This window comes from Monodelphis domestica, chromosome 2 (genome assembly GCF_027887165.1).
Source record: "Monodelphis domestica isolate mMonDom1 chromosome 2, mMonDom1.pri, whole genome shotgun sequence".
NCBI lineage: Eukaryota > Metazoa > Chordata > Mammalia > Didelphimorphia > Didelphidae > Monodelphis > Monodelphis domestica.
Window position 1 is genome coordinate 485,867,595 of NC_077228.1, and position 17,151 is coordinate 485,884,745.

The window sequence follows — 17,151 nt, forward strand, 5'->3', positions numbered from 1 at the left end:
TTAATAACCAATGAATTTCCAGTTTTATTTTTTAAAAAATCATTTGACAAGAACAATAACCAACTTTAAATTCAAATGAACAAAAAGTCTTTTTAAGATGGATTAATTTACAACAAAATCTCAACTTAAAATACTAGCCCTTTTGTGTAGGACCAAGGAGGTCAATAAGCTCCAGTTTAAACAGCAGATGTGCACAATTAATATACTTTCCTGCATTTGGTAGCACAAAAATATATGTTACATAACTCCTAATGAGCCAATCCCCACCCCCAACCCATTTAGGAGTTATGCTAAGAACAGTCACAGGAATGACCTGAAATTCCCTTTCCAAGGTCACTCTTGAATTCTGTCACCAGTTATTTGGAAATCTGTGTGACAGATACTTTGACATGGAAAATACCACTTTGAACCAAATGGTTCCTTTGGAAAACAAAATGATATGAAAAACATTAGTCACATGCTGGTAGAATCACAGACTGTTGGAATTGGAAAGATTTCTAGAGCCCAATTCTATGCTGAGGCCTAGACATCTAATGACTTACCGAAGGTCACATAACTACATGAAATCTAGTGGTAAAGATGAAAAATAAACTAAAATATTGTCAGTTACAAATACAAACCACCAAAACTTAACATTTACCCCAGTGAATGCCTTTTTCTTCTTTGTGATTCTTCAGGTCATATTATTAGTTAAGCTATCTAATTTTTTTACTTGTTTCATGTGTCCTAGAAGGCAGACATGCTACATTTGGGTTTAAAGGATTATGGAAGGCTCAGAGGAAAAAGAAACTTCCCAAAGTTAAGGTAAAATTAGATTACTCTTACTTAACCAAAATTCAGGAGGAAGAGAAAGAATATGAAAATTTCCTATGAATATGTTGAATTTTTTTTTTAAACCACATATCACTAAGGTTAAAAATTCAATTTTTGGGGAATTTTTGGAAGGAATTCCATTTCAGGAATGTACTTGGGATCCATAGAACAAGGAGTTGCAAATTTTTATTCTTAATTCTACTTTTCACAAGCCCGATACTGTGATGCTTTTCAAGTTTAGTATTTTATTACCAAGAATCTACACTAAGCTGTTTGAATATAAACAGCACTTCATAGAAACATTTGTGGAGTAAACAGTGTAGCATCAGCCAAATAGGATATTCTATCTTCACACTCTTGAACTCACAACCTTTAATAGCAAATACCAGCTGGAAAGGAATACAAAATTTGTAACAGCTGACTAAACATTTAACTTGGGGGAAAGCTGAGCTCTCGGAATTCAAGGTAACTGAAGGTAGGTTTTCAGCATCCACAAACATCCTAAATCCATACTTTTAATCTGACTACCTTAGATGTTAACTTGCTCACAACAGTAAGGTTTATCAACTCATCAAGCCAGTTATTACGCTTAAGTTTAACAAGGATCTAATTGGAAAGCATTTCTAAATCTGGATTTTGGTCCAGTTTAGACTAACAACTGTGCTGAGAACGTACTGAAGAAAAGGCTCGCAGGGTAAAAGATACTCTGTGTAAAACTTGTAACTGTATGGATCCCTATGGCACATGGATTGTTCATTTTGTCTCACATTTTTATTTACACAGCAGATACAGGGCACATAGGCACATAGCAGACATTTAATAAATGATGGACTGATATGCTATGACTCTACCTAATCTTAGGCAATTCATACAGTAACAATGACTTCCATACTCTGTCCTCCAAAGGGAACACAGACTCACAGAATCTAAGAGTTGCATATACCCATGATGATAAAATTATCTGGAATTAGGAGTGTAGTCTGTGACCATGGCAGTTTTTCTTTTCATGGCAATAAATGGCTAGCGCTAGTATCAAACCTGTGACCCTGGTCTCTTTAGCACCATACTCTAGCCAAGTGAACAAACTAGCTAACTTGGGATGGTAAGGCACACCTTGTCCCCCAAATAATGTGTATAACAGTTGATAAAAGCCAGATGAATGTAGTGAAATTGATACAAATACAATTTAATTACTATTAATTTTGTTAAATATATTGCATTTAACAATTGAAGATCATTGGTTGCACCTTTTGAAGTCGCACCTAAATTATTATAAGGCCTACCCGACTGTAAATGCATGGTTCAAATTAGCATATTATGGCTGTTTCTTAAGTGCTAAATTTTTTATCTTCTGTATAAGAATAAAGCTAAAGGGAACACAAATAACAAATTGCATGTACAATTTGTAGGCAATAACATGGGGGGAGGGGCCCAAAAAAGTGGAGACTAAGTAAAAAGTTTCTTAAATATTTCTAGTTTCAGATTTCTCCCTGGAGATTCCATAAACAGGTCACTGGGAAACCAGGCACAACATATCTGAGATTATAAAGATAAAGGATATCAGACATGCTTGCCTATCCATCCTACACAAGGGGACTGGCCATAGACACTCTGATATTCATCTTAATGTATTATCGTTTATGAGAGACCAACTCCTTTGAATGATTTCCTCATAGAATATAATGGGAAAATTCTACAAATCACTTCTAGGAAAAAGGCACTTCATTAGGAAAGGCGTTTCTAATCACATAAAAGTAGAGGCAAACCAGAGTGGACATAAAATTCAATATTAGCAACAGGTACTACAGCTGAGCTTGGAGTATGCTTTCATACTGGGGATAGAAAGAGCAGATGCCAGGTTAGCAAATGTGGCAGGAAACATCACAAACAAAACCAGACAGTGACTTCAACAAAAGTTATTCATAACATTGCTCCAAATATCAACACAGGTCCAAGTTCAACATTAAAAAAGAAAAATCACTGGCAGTTGGTACTCTGGAGCTCAATATGCTGTTTTCAACAGTATTTTGACAGTTTGGTTCTCTGTTTCAGAGCATGAATTTCTTTTCAAATGAAAAACCTAGAGAGGAAAAAAAACAAAAAGCCCAGAGAGAAAAAGCCCAGGGAGAAGACATACTGGTAAGGAGAGGCGCATTTCTCTGGTCAGACAACTGAGTGAGGAGGTAGTTGTTCTGAGAACTTCTCAAGTAGAGAACAGACAAGAGAACTCTGTGCTGATCTACTACTGGGCACTGGGAAAGTGGCAAGGGGCTTCACAGGGAGACTGAAGATGAGTATTTAATACTTCTCCTCCAGGTAAGTCAGGACCAGGGTATCAGTGCAGCTGAAACAAAGGCAGAGTTTATGTAAGTGATAAAAATGAGGTGAAGGAGGAAAACATTTCAATGATGGCTCTCAAATGACACATTTCCAAATCTGTCCTACCTCAAAAGGTGGCTCTTTTCTGAGGATGAAATTCCAAACTCAATCTATTAGGGAAAAAACCCACAATACTTATTGTTTACCTATCATCTATTATGCTGTCAACAATTCTTTAATTCTTAGGAGGCACTGAATATAAGTCATACATGGATTCATGCTGTTAATATTGTGACATTATTATTGTAAAATACTCAGATATATGTCAAGTAACTACACTATATACAAGGTCATGCCTCATTGATCTGGGAAAATACACTACCAAATAAAATGATTTATAGCTTAGGAAAAAGCTTTGGAAAACCAAGAGCTAAAACAGCAGCTTAGCAAAAACCTTAGCTGAGGGGAAAAAAAGAAAAATTTAAAAAGAAAAATCATAGACGGTATCCCCGAATTTCTCATGGTTGATAACATGGCCAATAAGAGTTTCTAAGATGTATTAGTAAGGCAAATACTCCAACTGTAAATCTAAAGAGAATTTTAACACTCACTTGGTTACATGACTGCACACGAGAGACCTAGACAACCTTGAGTCCCATCGTCGCTACTGTTGAGTTTTTTCATGCGGTACTGTCGTATTTCTCTTACCAGTGTGTAAAAAGCATCTTCAACACCCTAAAAAAAAGCTCTCATCAGTGTCTCTTTCTCCCATACTCTATATCCACACTCTAGGTGAGAAGAAGGGCTTCTCCAAATCAACAGAATTTCCATTACTCTGCTGGCTCCTGGTAAAAGCATATGTTTCAGAAGAGGAACCCTAAAGTACTCTGCACATAGGAGGCACTTATTTGTTGAACTGAACTGAAGCTGGCCTATTTCAAAGTGTGCAAACAGGAATCTGGCCACAAAATAAAGACTTCTGTAGTAAAAACAAGCAAATGGAGGGGCAACTAGGTAGCACATAAGTACCAAGCCTGGAGCCAGGAGGACTCTAGGGTTCAAATCTGGCCTTAGACACTTGTTAGCCTTGTGACCTGGGCAAGTCACTTAACCCTGACTGTCTAGCCCTTGCAGTTCTTCTGTCTTAGAACTGATATTAAGAAGAGAGAAGATAAGGGTTTAAAAAGAGAGAGAGGAAAAGGTAATTCTAGAGGTAAAAATTCTCTCTTTAATTCTAAGATTGCATTTTGGTGGGTTTGGGTACTTCCAATATTGTGCCTTCTTTATGCTCTGCAACACATTAAGTTGTAATTGTTATAAATGGAGAGAAAAAGACAATTATTTCACTAGTAGAGAGTACTCTCAATTTCACAAACTCCAAGTGGCAGGACCTGAATTTGAGGCGGTTTTAAGTCTGGCTCTCTATTCACTATGTCCCATGACATGTTGAAGCAAATGCTAATAGCTCTTTCTATAAACATAAACTGCTCTTCCATTTTAGTCACCACTGTCATCCACATCTTGAATTACCTCGATCCCAAAAAGAGTTAAGACATTAAAAACAAAACAAACAAAAAAACCCAGTGATGATGGAGAATGGGAGGAAATGGTAATGGAGGTGGAGGTGAGAGTGCTAGATAGGAGCCTGGAAAGCATAAATGGAATTTAGATTTAGCTTTCAGGTGAAAATACGCTGTTACTAAAAAAAGGAAGGCTGAAATACAATTTGCAGTGAGAGAATGCCATTAGACCCAAAAGAACTATTCCATTAGTCAAACAACATTCAAAACTCATATCAGTCAACAAGGTTGATTCCCACTTCCAGTACCAAAAAACATGCCCCAGACAATCTCCTATTATTTGCCCAAGTTATAGATGAAGAGCCATACTGTACCTGTCTGGTCTTGGCTGAGGTTTCAATGAAGGGAATTCCATAGCTTTTGGCTAGTTCATGAGCTTGTTTTGTGTCAACTGTCCTTGTTGGCAAATCACACTTATTTCCCACCAGCACCATAGGCACATCATCAGAGTCTTTCACTCGTTTAATTTGTTCCCTAGATAAATGGAATAAGTTGTCATAGAATAAGAGTAGCCAAGCCTTTACTTGATAAAAAGCATATCACAGGCTACAGATTATAACCAGATTACCCTGTGCTGAATACTGAGTCTTGCTTTCATCATTTAAAAAAATTCTCATTCCCACTTCTACCTCTGTCAATCCACACCTGAAACTATCTGCAACTTATCAGGATCCCTCCAAAAACCACTACATTCTCTTTGATCACCAAGTAATTCTACTAAGTACCTAACACATATTCCACATATAATCGGTAGTGCTATCATGAATAAAGGTATAAAACATAAATCCTCTTCTCAAGACTATATATGGAAGTCAAGACATGCATTATTTGAGAGTGACCTTTGTATGAATGAATTGAAAAGAAAGGAAGGGGGAAAATCCTAACAGGCTAGGGGAAATTACATAAGCAAAAAAATTTATGATAGGAATTAGCCCTAGTTTATGTGGAACGACGCCATCAGCTGAATATCCAATGAGTGTGTACTGGGGAGTAGTGATTGATGAAGTGAGGTAGGCTTATGGAGGGAATATTGAGAACATTCAGAAGACAGTAGTTCTATTAGTCCTGACTCTCGACATTCCTGAGATATGTGACTTTAGTCAGCTCTCTGTCCTCCTTAGTTTTTGCCATAGAATAGAAAGGTTTAGATGATCTCTGAGGTGTACAAAGACCCAGGCTCTTTCCTTTTGCCATCTGCTTGATCTAACTAAATTCTAATAGATTTTTTTTTTGCCCTTTGAAGGGTTTTAGTTTTGTCTTTGTATCTTCAGTGTTTAGAAAAGTGCCTATATAACAAATACTTAAAAATGCTTGTTAATTTATCTATTTGTCTTATTTTAATTTTGTTCTCTAGCATCCCTTTTTTTCCAATTTTCAAAAGAATGTTCATTAAAAGTAGCAGCTATGGATATAATCCTAAAGATACCCTGGCCTTCCATCTCCAGCTCTTTATCAGCAGGTTCTGAGTTCATGTACTTTACAATGCATCCTAAAGCTACCTTTCTGTCTAATTATAACATAAGATTCCTCTGAATACACCCACTCCAAATGAATCAATTAGACATTATCTCTCTGAAATAGATAATGTTCCTGGTACCTGTAGAGGTTTATATCTGCAAATGATTTGCTATTGTTGATGGCAAACACACAGAGAAAGCCTTCGCCTGTCCTCATATACTGGTCTCTCATAGCACTGTACTCTTCCTGTCCAGCTGTGTCGAGTATGTCCAACAAACAGGTTTCACCATCAATAACTACTTGCTTTCGATAAGAGTCCTAAGGAAAATAAATTAAATTTTTGCTTAAAAAACAATAGCATGGAGGAGTTAATGCAGTTGCTAAATTAATTTTTAAAAATCTTTTCTTGAAAGTCACTTTAATTAAAAACTTCAATATCAAGCAGATATTTAGTGTCACTGTCATAGAGAATTAGAATAAAGTCTAAATTCTGTTAGCTTTGAAGTGAAAAATGTGTCACTTCTATGCCCTGACAAGACAGAAATATTCATAATGGTTAAAGAGATAGCTTTGGATAGTGTGAAAGAGAACAAAGGAGAACAGAGTTCACAGAGCATTTTTGTTAATTATACTTTAAATTCTCCATTTTATGAATTCAGAGATATTTGTCTCTATAATCTAGGGCAGGATTTGAGTCTTCAATTCCTGCTCATAGAGCACATTAGTGTTTTTCATTTAAAAACCTATCAGTGTGACCATAATCAAGGAAGGAAGGAGAAGCTCTGGCCAAGAATGATACTAGGAAGGCTGGATTCCCAGCCCTGGAGAATGTTTCTTCAGCAGTGGCCCCAAAAGACACTATAGGAGAGGTAGAGAAAAATTTCCGGGGGAGGGGGAGAAGGTGAGGAGGGGGGAAATACAGATGATATGAAAATAACTTATAATTGACTTTACATTTTAATATTTATAACATCTGTACATGGGTGTGTCTAATATTTTTGGAATTCAGTTCAAACAAAGTAATAGTCACACTGTGAGGACTTTACTCAGTAGACTCTAAAACTTAAATTTCCTCATCTCCACTTGGCCAAATTCTCTTCTTCACTTACTTCTTTCTGAGTATCTCCAATTCTTTTTTAGGTTGAATGTTTTCCTCTTTCAGTCTCTAGAGCATTACAGATAGTAAAGTACTTAGGTAACAGCAAGATCATCTAGTGCTAAGTAAAAATTAGATTAGATACTCTTAAGAGTCAGAACTGTCAAAACTAAAAGCTAAGTTTTGTCAGATTATCCACAATATTGATTTTTTAATGACGACAGTGAAATCAATTTACAATGCCTCGCTGAGTTTTCGAAAGAGAAGCAGGATTATGGATTATAAATTTCATACTTATTAGACATGGTATATCCAACAATTTATGTTATTTTTGTTGGATACACGAAAGTTTTAAAAAAGCATCCAGTCTCTACAATAGTCTGAGACTAAAAATGGGTAGAAATTTGCATAGCATCCCCTGACTTTCCTTTCCCATTCAGCTAGGAGCTGGAGACTGCAAAAGGAAAATAGGTACTTGCTCAAACCCAAGACAACAATCTCGCTTTCAGTTTTGACATCACTTCGGTTGAACTGTTTTTAATCCGTTTTCGCTAGTCAACAGCAGCTATTGGATTAGAAACCTAACAACACAAGTTTGCAAACGTCCCTAGAATGAACTCCTAAAACAGCGACCAAGTCTGAACTCGGCGCCTCCTTTGTGTCCTTTCTAGGTTCCTTTCCTGGAGCCCGTCGTCTCCATCCCGCGATACGGGTTGTGGAGACTGGTCGAAGGTAGTGAGGCTGAACCTTCGCACCCCGGTCGGCCTGCCAGCTGGCTGTCACCGGGGCAGGGACCACCCTACGAGCCCCCAGTACTTTCCCTTGCGAGGCTGGTTTGGGCCGGGGTCGAGGGAGGCGGCATCGGGGGGCAAGTCTTACCTCTATCGTAGGATCATACTCGTCTACAAAGTGATTCTGGATGAGCTGGATGGTCAAGGCGCTTTTCCCCACACCGCCAGCTCCGACCACCACCAGTTTGTACTCGGTCATTTCACACCAGCAAAGACCTGTGGTGCGACAGCGGCGGCGGCAGCGGCTTAATGGGGGAGGCCCTCTCCGGCCCCCGCAGCCTCGGAGCGCGAAGCCCCGCGTACTGCCCGCGACCCCGCCCGCCCCGCCCGGCTCCCCAGGGCTTCTCCCAGAGCCCGGCCCCAGCTGTCTCCCGCCCGGCCCTGAGGCCTTTGTCCCGCGCCCACTAAGGTTAGCCGGCCCTTTCAGGCAATTAAGCGGCACTAGGGAGTCCCGTCCCCGAACCCCACCTCGAGCTCCGCCGCCTCAACTTCGGCCGGACTCAACCCTACAACCGGTAAATGTGCCGGAGACCCCGGAACCGCCATGAACAGCCCCCACCCGGGGAGCGACACTTCCGGCCCCACCCTCTACGTCATCAGTCCGCACCGACTGAGCAATAGTCCCCGCCTCGGCCACGTGGGGCCACAGCCGGCTCGGTCACGTGCAAGCCCCACCCAACCCCCCCCTTCCCGCCCCCTCCCCCACTAGGCGTCTCGATAATGAAAGCGCTTGGTGGCTATAGGTTTTTTGTCTCAAAATCAGTAAAACTTTATTCTATTCCATTCTTTCGCCATTAACAGAAAATCGGAGAAAGCAAAAAGTGTTTCGTGTTTACAAAGATAAACGCGGCCTCGTCTCTCAGAGCAGATCATAACCTCAAAACGGGGAAGGGGGGAAAGACAAGGGATGCGGGGTACCCCCCCCCCCACACCCGCCAGGCAGGCTCAGTCACCCCTGGGCCCGTCCCTGCCTCCCTGGGCCCGGAGGGGGGCCGCTGGGGAGGAGGGCACAGAACCCGGGGCCCAACTAACTCCCTGGGTGCGAGTCGGACAGACCCAGCAGGCCCGGGGGTGGGTTGGTCTTTTACAAGGCCCTGGGCCCAGGGCGGCTGCTTATAAAGAAAACAGGATTCATTTCAGGCACAACTTTTTTTTTTATTTTTTTTTTGTTTTTGTTTTTAAATCAGTAAAAGAAACTGGGGTCTAGAAGCTGCAGTGTCCTAAGCAGCAAGTTTGTGCATCATCCTTTTGTTTTTTAAATATGTTTAAATTACCACACACTGATGGCACACCTCATCCGAATGAAATTCTGCACCATACATACTAATCATAGTAAAGTTATAAAAAAAAAAACCCTTAGATATACTCTGGAAGATACTTCTCACTGAAATCTAACAACTTCGCTAAGTGGACTGTGACAAGATTATAAATGAGATATGAAAAATAACATTTTAACATTTGGCCATCAACTTAAGGAAATGGTTTGAATGCTTACACAAATTTTTAATTTTTTTTAAAAAGGTAATATAGTCTACCCTCATATGGTCCTCAGAATTAAAGCATAATGAACAGGAAATAACAGGAAAAGAATGCAACTGAGAGCTAAGGCAGAACACCTTGCCAGAAGTAATGAAGGTAGAGTATACACTAAATATCAAGTGCAGAATTTCATAAGGTCGACCAGATAACTGTCTATATTTTTCACTTACACAGGCGAAGTAGTTTTGCAATTACCAGTTGCGTTAAATGCACCAAATAAAGCTTCTAAAATTGATACTATAAGGCGCCACCTTAAGTTCTCCAGGCTGCAACTGTGCATAATTTTAAAATGGTTTTCTTAAATTTATTTATTTTTTTTTTAAACATAACATGAGGAAGGTGTTAAAACTGGTGTAATAGCTCCATAGAATAAGTATTCCAGATTTTGGGAGGGATGAAGAGGGAGATATTCAGAACCCTTCACCAGAACCCCCCCACTTGATCATATCTGATTAAGTGATGTGCTTTGTAGATGGGGTTAGTCAATGACACCAGCTTGACGGATCTTTCTTTCTGCACCAAATCCCTGTAAAGAAATAACCTTCATGATTAATTGTAATTTTTAACTGTTCATGGCATTTAATTTTAAAACTAAATTCAGAAACCAACGACATGTAAGTTCAGTTGAAAACCCAAAAATGTAAGATTTAGGTTTGGCAATTACTGAGTTCTTCCCGAGGAGGCTATACAGGAATTTCTCACGTTAACTATAAATTATACTTATAGTATGCTGAGCAAATCTCAATGAAAAATAACTGCTATCCAGTCAGAAACACCATAGGTCAGCAACCTACATCCCTCCTCTATCTATGCTCAGTGTTCAATGACCTTGATTTATATATCAGCATGCCTATTGACTGCTTTGTGACACCTAAGCTTCCCCAGCCCTGATCCAACATCATACCATTGAGTTATCTGGTCCCCTTGGCTGACGAAGAACCATTAGGCGAGGAGCACTGGCATCGTCTAGAGTGATGCTCTTCAAGCGATTGACCAATCGGTCAGGACGTGGGGCTGCAACAGCTTTGGGGCCTTCACTGTAATACATAGTCAAGAGATCAGAAGAAGCAAGGCCTGGTGGAAAAACAGCAAGTATACTTCCAGATGTACACGTTCTCCATCTAGTTGTGGAATTGTTCATTTGAATTAGAGGGATTCTGCATAATGGGAAAAAATTAGCCAGACAAAAATAGTGAGATAAGTCAAGACAGGTTTGTGGCTGAATTGTCATTGGCTCAAACTATCCTGGACAGGAGCTACAAGAACACTAGGCCATCAGTTCTTAAATTGGGATCCATGAGTTTTTTATTTTTTTGTTTTGCTTCCTGAATTTCACAATAACTGGCTTCCTTTGTAATATTCTATATATTTTATTCATTAAACATTATTCTGAGATGTGATCTATGAACACAAAAAAGGTTAAGAACTGCTGCTTTGGATTACAAGCAGGGAAATCAATTCCATAAAGGAATTAAAGAGATAATACAAGTAAAAATTAACAGAAAAAAAATGTGACATTTTATTGTTAACAGTAGATAGAACCACAACAGAGAGAAGTGATGTTAAACCCAATTGGCTACATTATTTACCTCTTGGGAAATATAGAAAAGCTTTCCCTTGGCAAGGCCCATCACAACCTACCTTTTCAAGCTCATTTCAAATGACTTCCTTTAAAAGAAAAGTTTCAGCCAAACTGGTCAACTACCCGTTCTCCAAATCATTTATCTTTACTTCCCAAATTGTCTCTTCCTACACTTCTCCTGCCCCAAACACCTTTTATTTCACCTCCACTTTTACAGACTAAGCTCATGTATTATCTTTTCCAGGAGGTTTTTGTGCCACCCTCCCAAAGAGGAAAGCTTCCTTCCTCTTTCTTCAAATTTTCTTATATTTATTTGTTTACATTTTGCATGTCTCAGAATTTCTTTCCCAACAAAATGAAAACTTCTGGAGTGGAAATTGTTTATTTGCCTTTGCATTCCTAGCACCTAGCACCAGTTTCCAGCACACAGTAGGCAGTAAGTCCCTTCAGGGATAGGGGGCACCCTGTATAATTGAAAATCTGTTACCCCCTAAAAAAGAACTACATTTCCTGGGAGCCCATTGACTTCCTGTCATTACATATGTCCTGTCTTCCTGTCTCTTTACTTCCTGTCCCAAGCTTGGTGGTGTAACTGGCTGATCAGCCATGCGCACATGGTTTTTATTTTGTATCCTCTATATTCAATGATTTCCAATGATCATTAATAAACTTCCTAAAATATAACTTTTATTATTGAGATTTAATTTTAATTTTTACAACCCTGAGATCTGGAAATTTGAGAAAAAATTTTTGGCTCTCCCTTTGTAGCAGAGATATCTGATTTTTTCTTTTTGTTTTATGAGGTGTTTACAGTACCTTATTTGTAAAGTCTAGGTTCAGTATTTCGTCATAGGCTGTACACAAACAAGTTCAACATTAACATTTATAGTCCTTGTGGGACATCTGATAGCTTTTGAGTACTTTTTGTAAACTTTTAATTTAAAAAAGAAATTATGTATATTTAATAGTATTAAAAGATAAAATGTTGATATTATACAATGCTATACATATATTTTATACATTTCTGAGTTTCTAAACTTTTTCTGTATAGCCTCATGCTTCCATAAAACTCCCTCCAAATGCCCATTGAGTTTCTTATGCTAAGCCATGATATATGGAAACTTCGAAGGGGGAAAGTCTCAGTGTGGAAGGGATACCTGTACTTACTGAAGAGACTCATTAAATCCCCCTAACTGTGGGTATAACCTAAGATACTACCTTGGGCTCTTTTGTCTTTTCTTTCCTATATCATCTCATTGGTAAATTCACTGCAGGAACTATCATCTTCATGTGGATGACTCATAAACCTGAGCTCAAATCTCACTCCAGAACACCAACCCCACATCTATAAAAAATTCTTAACTGGATTTCCCATGCACATTTCAAATAGCATGCTTAAAACAGGCTTCAAAAACTATGACCCTAACCCAACTCTCTTCCAAATTTATCTATTTATTAAGGACTCTCAGATCTATAAGCTCAGTATCATCCTAGACTCTTCACTCTCCCTAAGCTTATACAACTTAGCTAATTTCTCTCTACAATATCACTTGCAACTCTCCCTTTCTCTTTATTTATAGGGCCATTAGTGTAATTCAGAATCTCATTTTTTGCACAGATGATTGGGTGACTTGCCTAATTGACTTTTCATTGCCTCCAACTTTAAAGAAACTTTACTCATTAACATTTACTTTTCTCATCGTCTTACACTTTACTTTCTTCCATGTACTCTGACACAGGACCCCTGGGCCCCATTCACACTCCATGCATTTTCAGTGGTTATCTCCCCATGCCTGGAATGCCCTAACATAGCATGGACATGTTCTTCTTCATAACCTCGTCTTGGCTTCTATCAAGTCTCAACCAAAATTTCATCTTCTGCAAGAAGCCTGTCCCAGCCCTCCTTAACAATAGTTTCTTTTCTCTGTGTGCATCTCCAATTTATCTTGTGTCAGTTTGTGTACATATATATGTATGTTGATTGTACATAGTTATTTGCATGTTATTTCCCCCATTAGATTAAGTGCATCTTGAAGGTAGGAACTGTTTTTGTATCCCCAATATGTGCACAGTGTATTATTATATAGCATTAGATAATGTGCCAGGAAATTTTGCATTTTACAACTATTATTTCACTTGATCCTAGCAACCACCCTGGGAGATAGGTGCCTTTATTTTTTATTCTCATTTTACAGAGGAGGAAACTGAGGCAAAACAGGTTAAGTGACTCTCCCAGAGTCACAAAGCTAGTGTCTGAGGACAGATTTTAACATGGGTCTTTCTGACTCCAGGCCGATACACTGTTTATTTAGCTGGCTATTTTTTTGTAGGTTCAATTATTTTAGTTGTGTCCAACTCATTTGTGACCTCATTTGGGGTTTTCAAAGATAATGAAGTGGTTTGAAATTTCCTTCTTCAGCTCATTTGACAAATGAAACTGAGGCAAACAAGGTTAAATGATTTTAAGTATCTGAGGCCAGATTTGAATTCAGAAAAATGAGTCTTCCTGATTCTCAGCCCAGTGCTCTATCCACTTTACCTCTTGGCTGCCTATAGCAGGTATTTAATAAATGCTGGTTGTCTTATTTGACTTTTAAGGTCCTTCATGCTTTAGTCCCAAATCTATCTTTTCAGCTAATTATAATATTACTCTCCTACCCATACCATATTTTTCCTTTGTTCTTTCACACCTGACACTGACTCCTTTTACAGGGCCATTCTCTTCTAATCTTTGCCTTATAGAATTCCTTACATCAGCATGAAACTCAAGCAACATCTTATATACTCTACTCTACTAAGCCTTTCCTGATCCCTCAACTACTAAAGGCCCAACTATATTTTGTATTCATTCTGAATGCTTCTATAGGTACAGTTTCTCTCCCAATATTAATTCAGCTCTTTATGAAAAAGGCTTCTTTTCTATGTCTTTGTATCTAGTACAAGGCAGAAACTCAAACAATGATAATCAAATTTAAAGACCAAAACAAGGGAGACACTCACCAGACACGCCAGACATTGCAGGCACTGCATTTGCCAGTACGCTGATTGAGAATCACTGAGAATTCTACCTCATCTCCAGCCTGTAGCTCAATGCCATCCTGAACTTCCTTCACATGGAAAAAGAGTTTCTTGCTGTCTCCCACTTCATAGTTAATGAAGCCAAACTGAAATAAAAAGTACATTGACATAAGAACAAAACCTCACATTTTGAATGAAATACTATACTTGTCCTATTGAAAACACAGAGTCCCAAAGCAAGGGACCATAGCTGACCTAACAACACAATGAAAATGTCAACTATCTGGCAAATTAAATACCCCAGAATTTAGGGCAGGTCTGGATTGGGATGTAGATTTTACCTGATCCTTCACACACTCCACGGTGGCCCGGCGCAGGGGTGTGATATTGTAGGCCATTGTTTGTGCATTCTGACCCAGGACACACAACTGGAATTTGACACTTTCCCCCTTTTGAAGGCAATCCCCTTTGTTAGCCATCCCGACAATGCCAAACGGATAGACCTCACCTTTCATGTCCCCTAGGAGAGAAACATTGAGAGTTCTATGTCACTTGTAATTAATGTTATAACTTTTAGCATATGCATAAAATCAAAGTTCTCTAATAAAACATCTGAGAATCTTTAAAATTTATACAAATCTAAGACTGAAAGTTAAATCCCGCCAAAAATGTAAATAAACTTGATAACTTAGCATTTTATCAGAAAAGTTAAGGAACACTTTTAAAAAGATCTCAATGTATTCCTATTATGCCCTAGATGGTTTTGCAGGGCAAGTATGTAAGTGAAAAAAATCTCTGTATATCACTTTCATTTCTTTTTCTTTAATCTGTAAGGAGATGAAAGAAAATAGAAATGAATGTTAGGCTAAATAAATTGAAGGAAACGTTTGTGTCTTCTGTTCTGCCCTGTTTGGCCCAAGACTGGGAAACCGAGTATCCTTTTTCAACACTATAATCCTGTCTTGATGGAAGAACAAAATTGGAAAGAATTTTTAAAATACAGGCGTATCATATCAAATGAGAAAAAAATGAAAAACTTATTTGGTGATATTAGTCCACAAGTTATGTTCAAACCATCCTCCTCTGCCAACTTAAAGACATCTGATAGCCCTTGCTCTTTCCCTCACCAGTTTGTAGTCATTTTTTAATTTAAAACTGAGAGCAGTAAAAGGACACATGCAGAAGGTCACTCATTGTGAAAACTCTGCTACAATATACGAAGTCAGCTTAGTCTCTTTGGCAGCCTTCTTCCCAATCTTCCTGACTCCCTCCTCCTTCAATATTCATAGATCCCCAGTTTTTTTCTGGCTCACTCCTATACCTCACACTCCCAATCTTCCAGGAAGAAAATATAGTTTGTAAACCAAAGCTTCATTTCAAAGATCCTTAGGTTCTTCAACACAGAGAAGAACTGAGCTAGATTATGAATAGGCTTCTGGTAGCAATTATGTGTCTAAATGACATATCAGATGGCATGAATGGATCAAGAGGGAAGAAAATAGGTGAAATGGAGGGTATGCCAGACATCCTCAGTCTTGAGTCAGGAGAGAAGGTAGGCTATACAGGGAACCATGACTGTTGAGATGAAGAATAAAGGACAGTTAATTCTGTTACATGTCAGGTTTGTGTGATTTAAGGATTAAACTACATGCCATCAATAAATCCACACTCCCAGATCCTACATCATCACCACTTTCAGCAGCTATATTTTATATATATATCACCAGCACCTTCACCACGGCCAGATATATTTGCAGATGATTCCATTGTCAGTGACAGCAGGAGGAACAAATGAGTAAGTAGCCAGACCAGTTCCATACTGCAAAAGCCCCAAGCAACAAGATTATCTACAAGAGCTACAACTGGGAGCCAACTGAGGCATTGGTTCTCCTTACCTCCTTGACCCCCGCCCCCCCACTTGCTCAGAGGGCTTCTCAGCTACAACATAAAAGCACATGGAGTGCAAGGTCCTGCTGCTCCCCGCAGTCTGCCCCAGGCCTCAGCTTCACTTCTGAAGGTCTATTTCTTCCCTCTTCTACCTATCCTCTTATATGTAATTTAGGGTTTATATTTTTTCCCCATGTCTTTCAAATAGATATCATTAGCCCAACAGCTCTAAGGCTCCCTTTTTATTACTAGGAAAATAAAAAATGTCACGAATATGAAAATAATTGCCAGATGAATTTGTTTAAGTGGGGCTTTTTTTTGGTACCATGTCCTCAAATTGAATGGCTTAATGTCATGTACATATAAAGAGAAAACCACAAAAAAAATAAAAGAAAACAACACCCATTAATGCTACCTAAACAGAAAATATGGTTTAACTACCAAAAACTTAAAACTATGTGAACAGAAAAAAAATCATGAATTTGCATCAAAGTTATCACTATTTTAATGTAGCACTACTTTGTTCACATGTGTACAGTCTCTTGTTGCTCTTATAGCCTAGTAAAGGTAAAATTCTTAATCAAAGAATAAAAGATACCATGCTCCAGATCACTAATAGTAAGGTCTCACTATCTCACTCTATGCAAAAAGACAGGAACAATCCACAGAAGAGGAACTGTGGGGAAATAGGCATACTAATGCCTTGTTGGTGAAGTTGTAAAGGGATCCCACTGTTTTACAGTATTTCAATTTGTAAAGGAACCATATAATAAAAGCAACTTAATTGTCCATAATCTTTGATTTAGGAATTCTAATATAAGACAGAAACAAAGGGGTAATATTTAACAAAACAATCAAAAGCCAGGAACTTAAAAGAGGATGTTCACCCACCAAATTGGGAAGACAAAAAATACCTCTATGAAAGTGATGAAATATTATTGTGCATTAAGAGAAATATGGGAAGATGTACATGAAGTAAAGCAAGCAAAAAGTAAGCAGAGCCAAGAGTGTAATAAAACTTTAACAGAAAGATCACTAGAAGAAAGCTGAATTCCGAGAAATGGAAGG

At 38.5% G+C, this 17,151-nt stretch overlaps 2 protein-coding genes across 11 annotated transcripts in view; both read right to left on the reverse strand.

The window, feature by feature from the left end:
- NRAS (NRAS proto-oncogene, GTPase) lies at window positions 1–8,681 on the reverse strand. 3 transcript variants are annotated; one of them, XM_007485231.2, is made up of 7 exons: window positions 8,526–8,680; window positions 8,146–8,273; window positions 6,310–6,488; window positions 5,027–5,186; window positions 3,744–3,867; window positions 3,259–3,302; window positions 1–3,157 (listed from the first exon to the last, which is right to left on the reverse strand). In XM_007485231.2, exons 2-5 carry the CDS (start codon window positions 8,254–8,256, stop codon window positions 3,748–3,750), a joined length of 570 nt encoding a protein of 189 aa, XP_007485293.1. In that variant the 5' UTR covers window positions 8,257–8,273; window positions 8,526–8,680; the 3' UTR covers window positions 1–3,157; window positions 3,259–3,302; window positions 3,744–3,747. The 3 variants fall into 3 exon arrangements, with proteins under 3 accessions (XP_007485293.1, XP_007485292.1, NP_001028161.1); XM_007485230.3 differs by lacking the exon at window positions 3,259–3,302 and having other exon boundaries at window positions 8,526–8,681; NM_001032989.1 differs by lacking the exon at window positions 1–3,157 and having other exon boundaries at window positions 3,269–3,302; window positions 8,526–8,617.
- A 120-nt stretch (window positions 8,682–8,801) lies between these two features.
- The window catches only part of CSDE1 (cold shock domain containing E1), a 58,141-nt gene continuing 49,791 nt past the window's right edge, over window positions 8,802–17,151 (reverse strand). For all 8 annotated transcript variants that reach the window (XM_056819242.1, XM_001362149.5, XM_056819241.1 and 5 more), the window contains 4 exons: window positions 14,538–14,716; window positions 14,179–14,342; window positions 10,501–10,633; window positions 8,802–10,122 (listed from right to left, as the gene is read on the reverse strand). In XM_056819242.1, coding sequence (XP_056675220.1) covers window positions 10,075–10,122; window positions 10,501–10,633; window positions 14,179–14,342; window positions 14,538–14,716 — 524 coding nt within the window. In that variant the 3' untranslated portion in view covers window positions 8,802–10,074. The remainder of the gene's footprint in view (window positions 10,123–10,500; window positions 10,634–14,178; window positions 14,343–14,537; window positions 14,717–17,151) is intronic.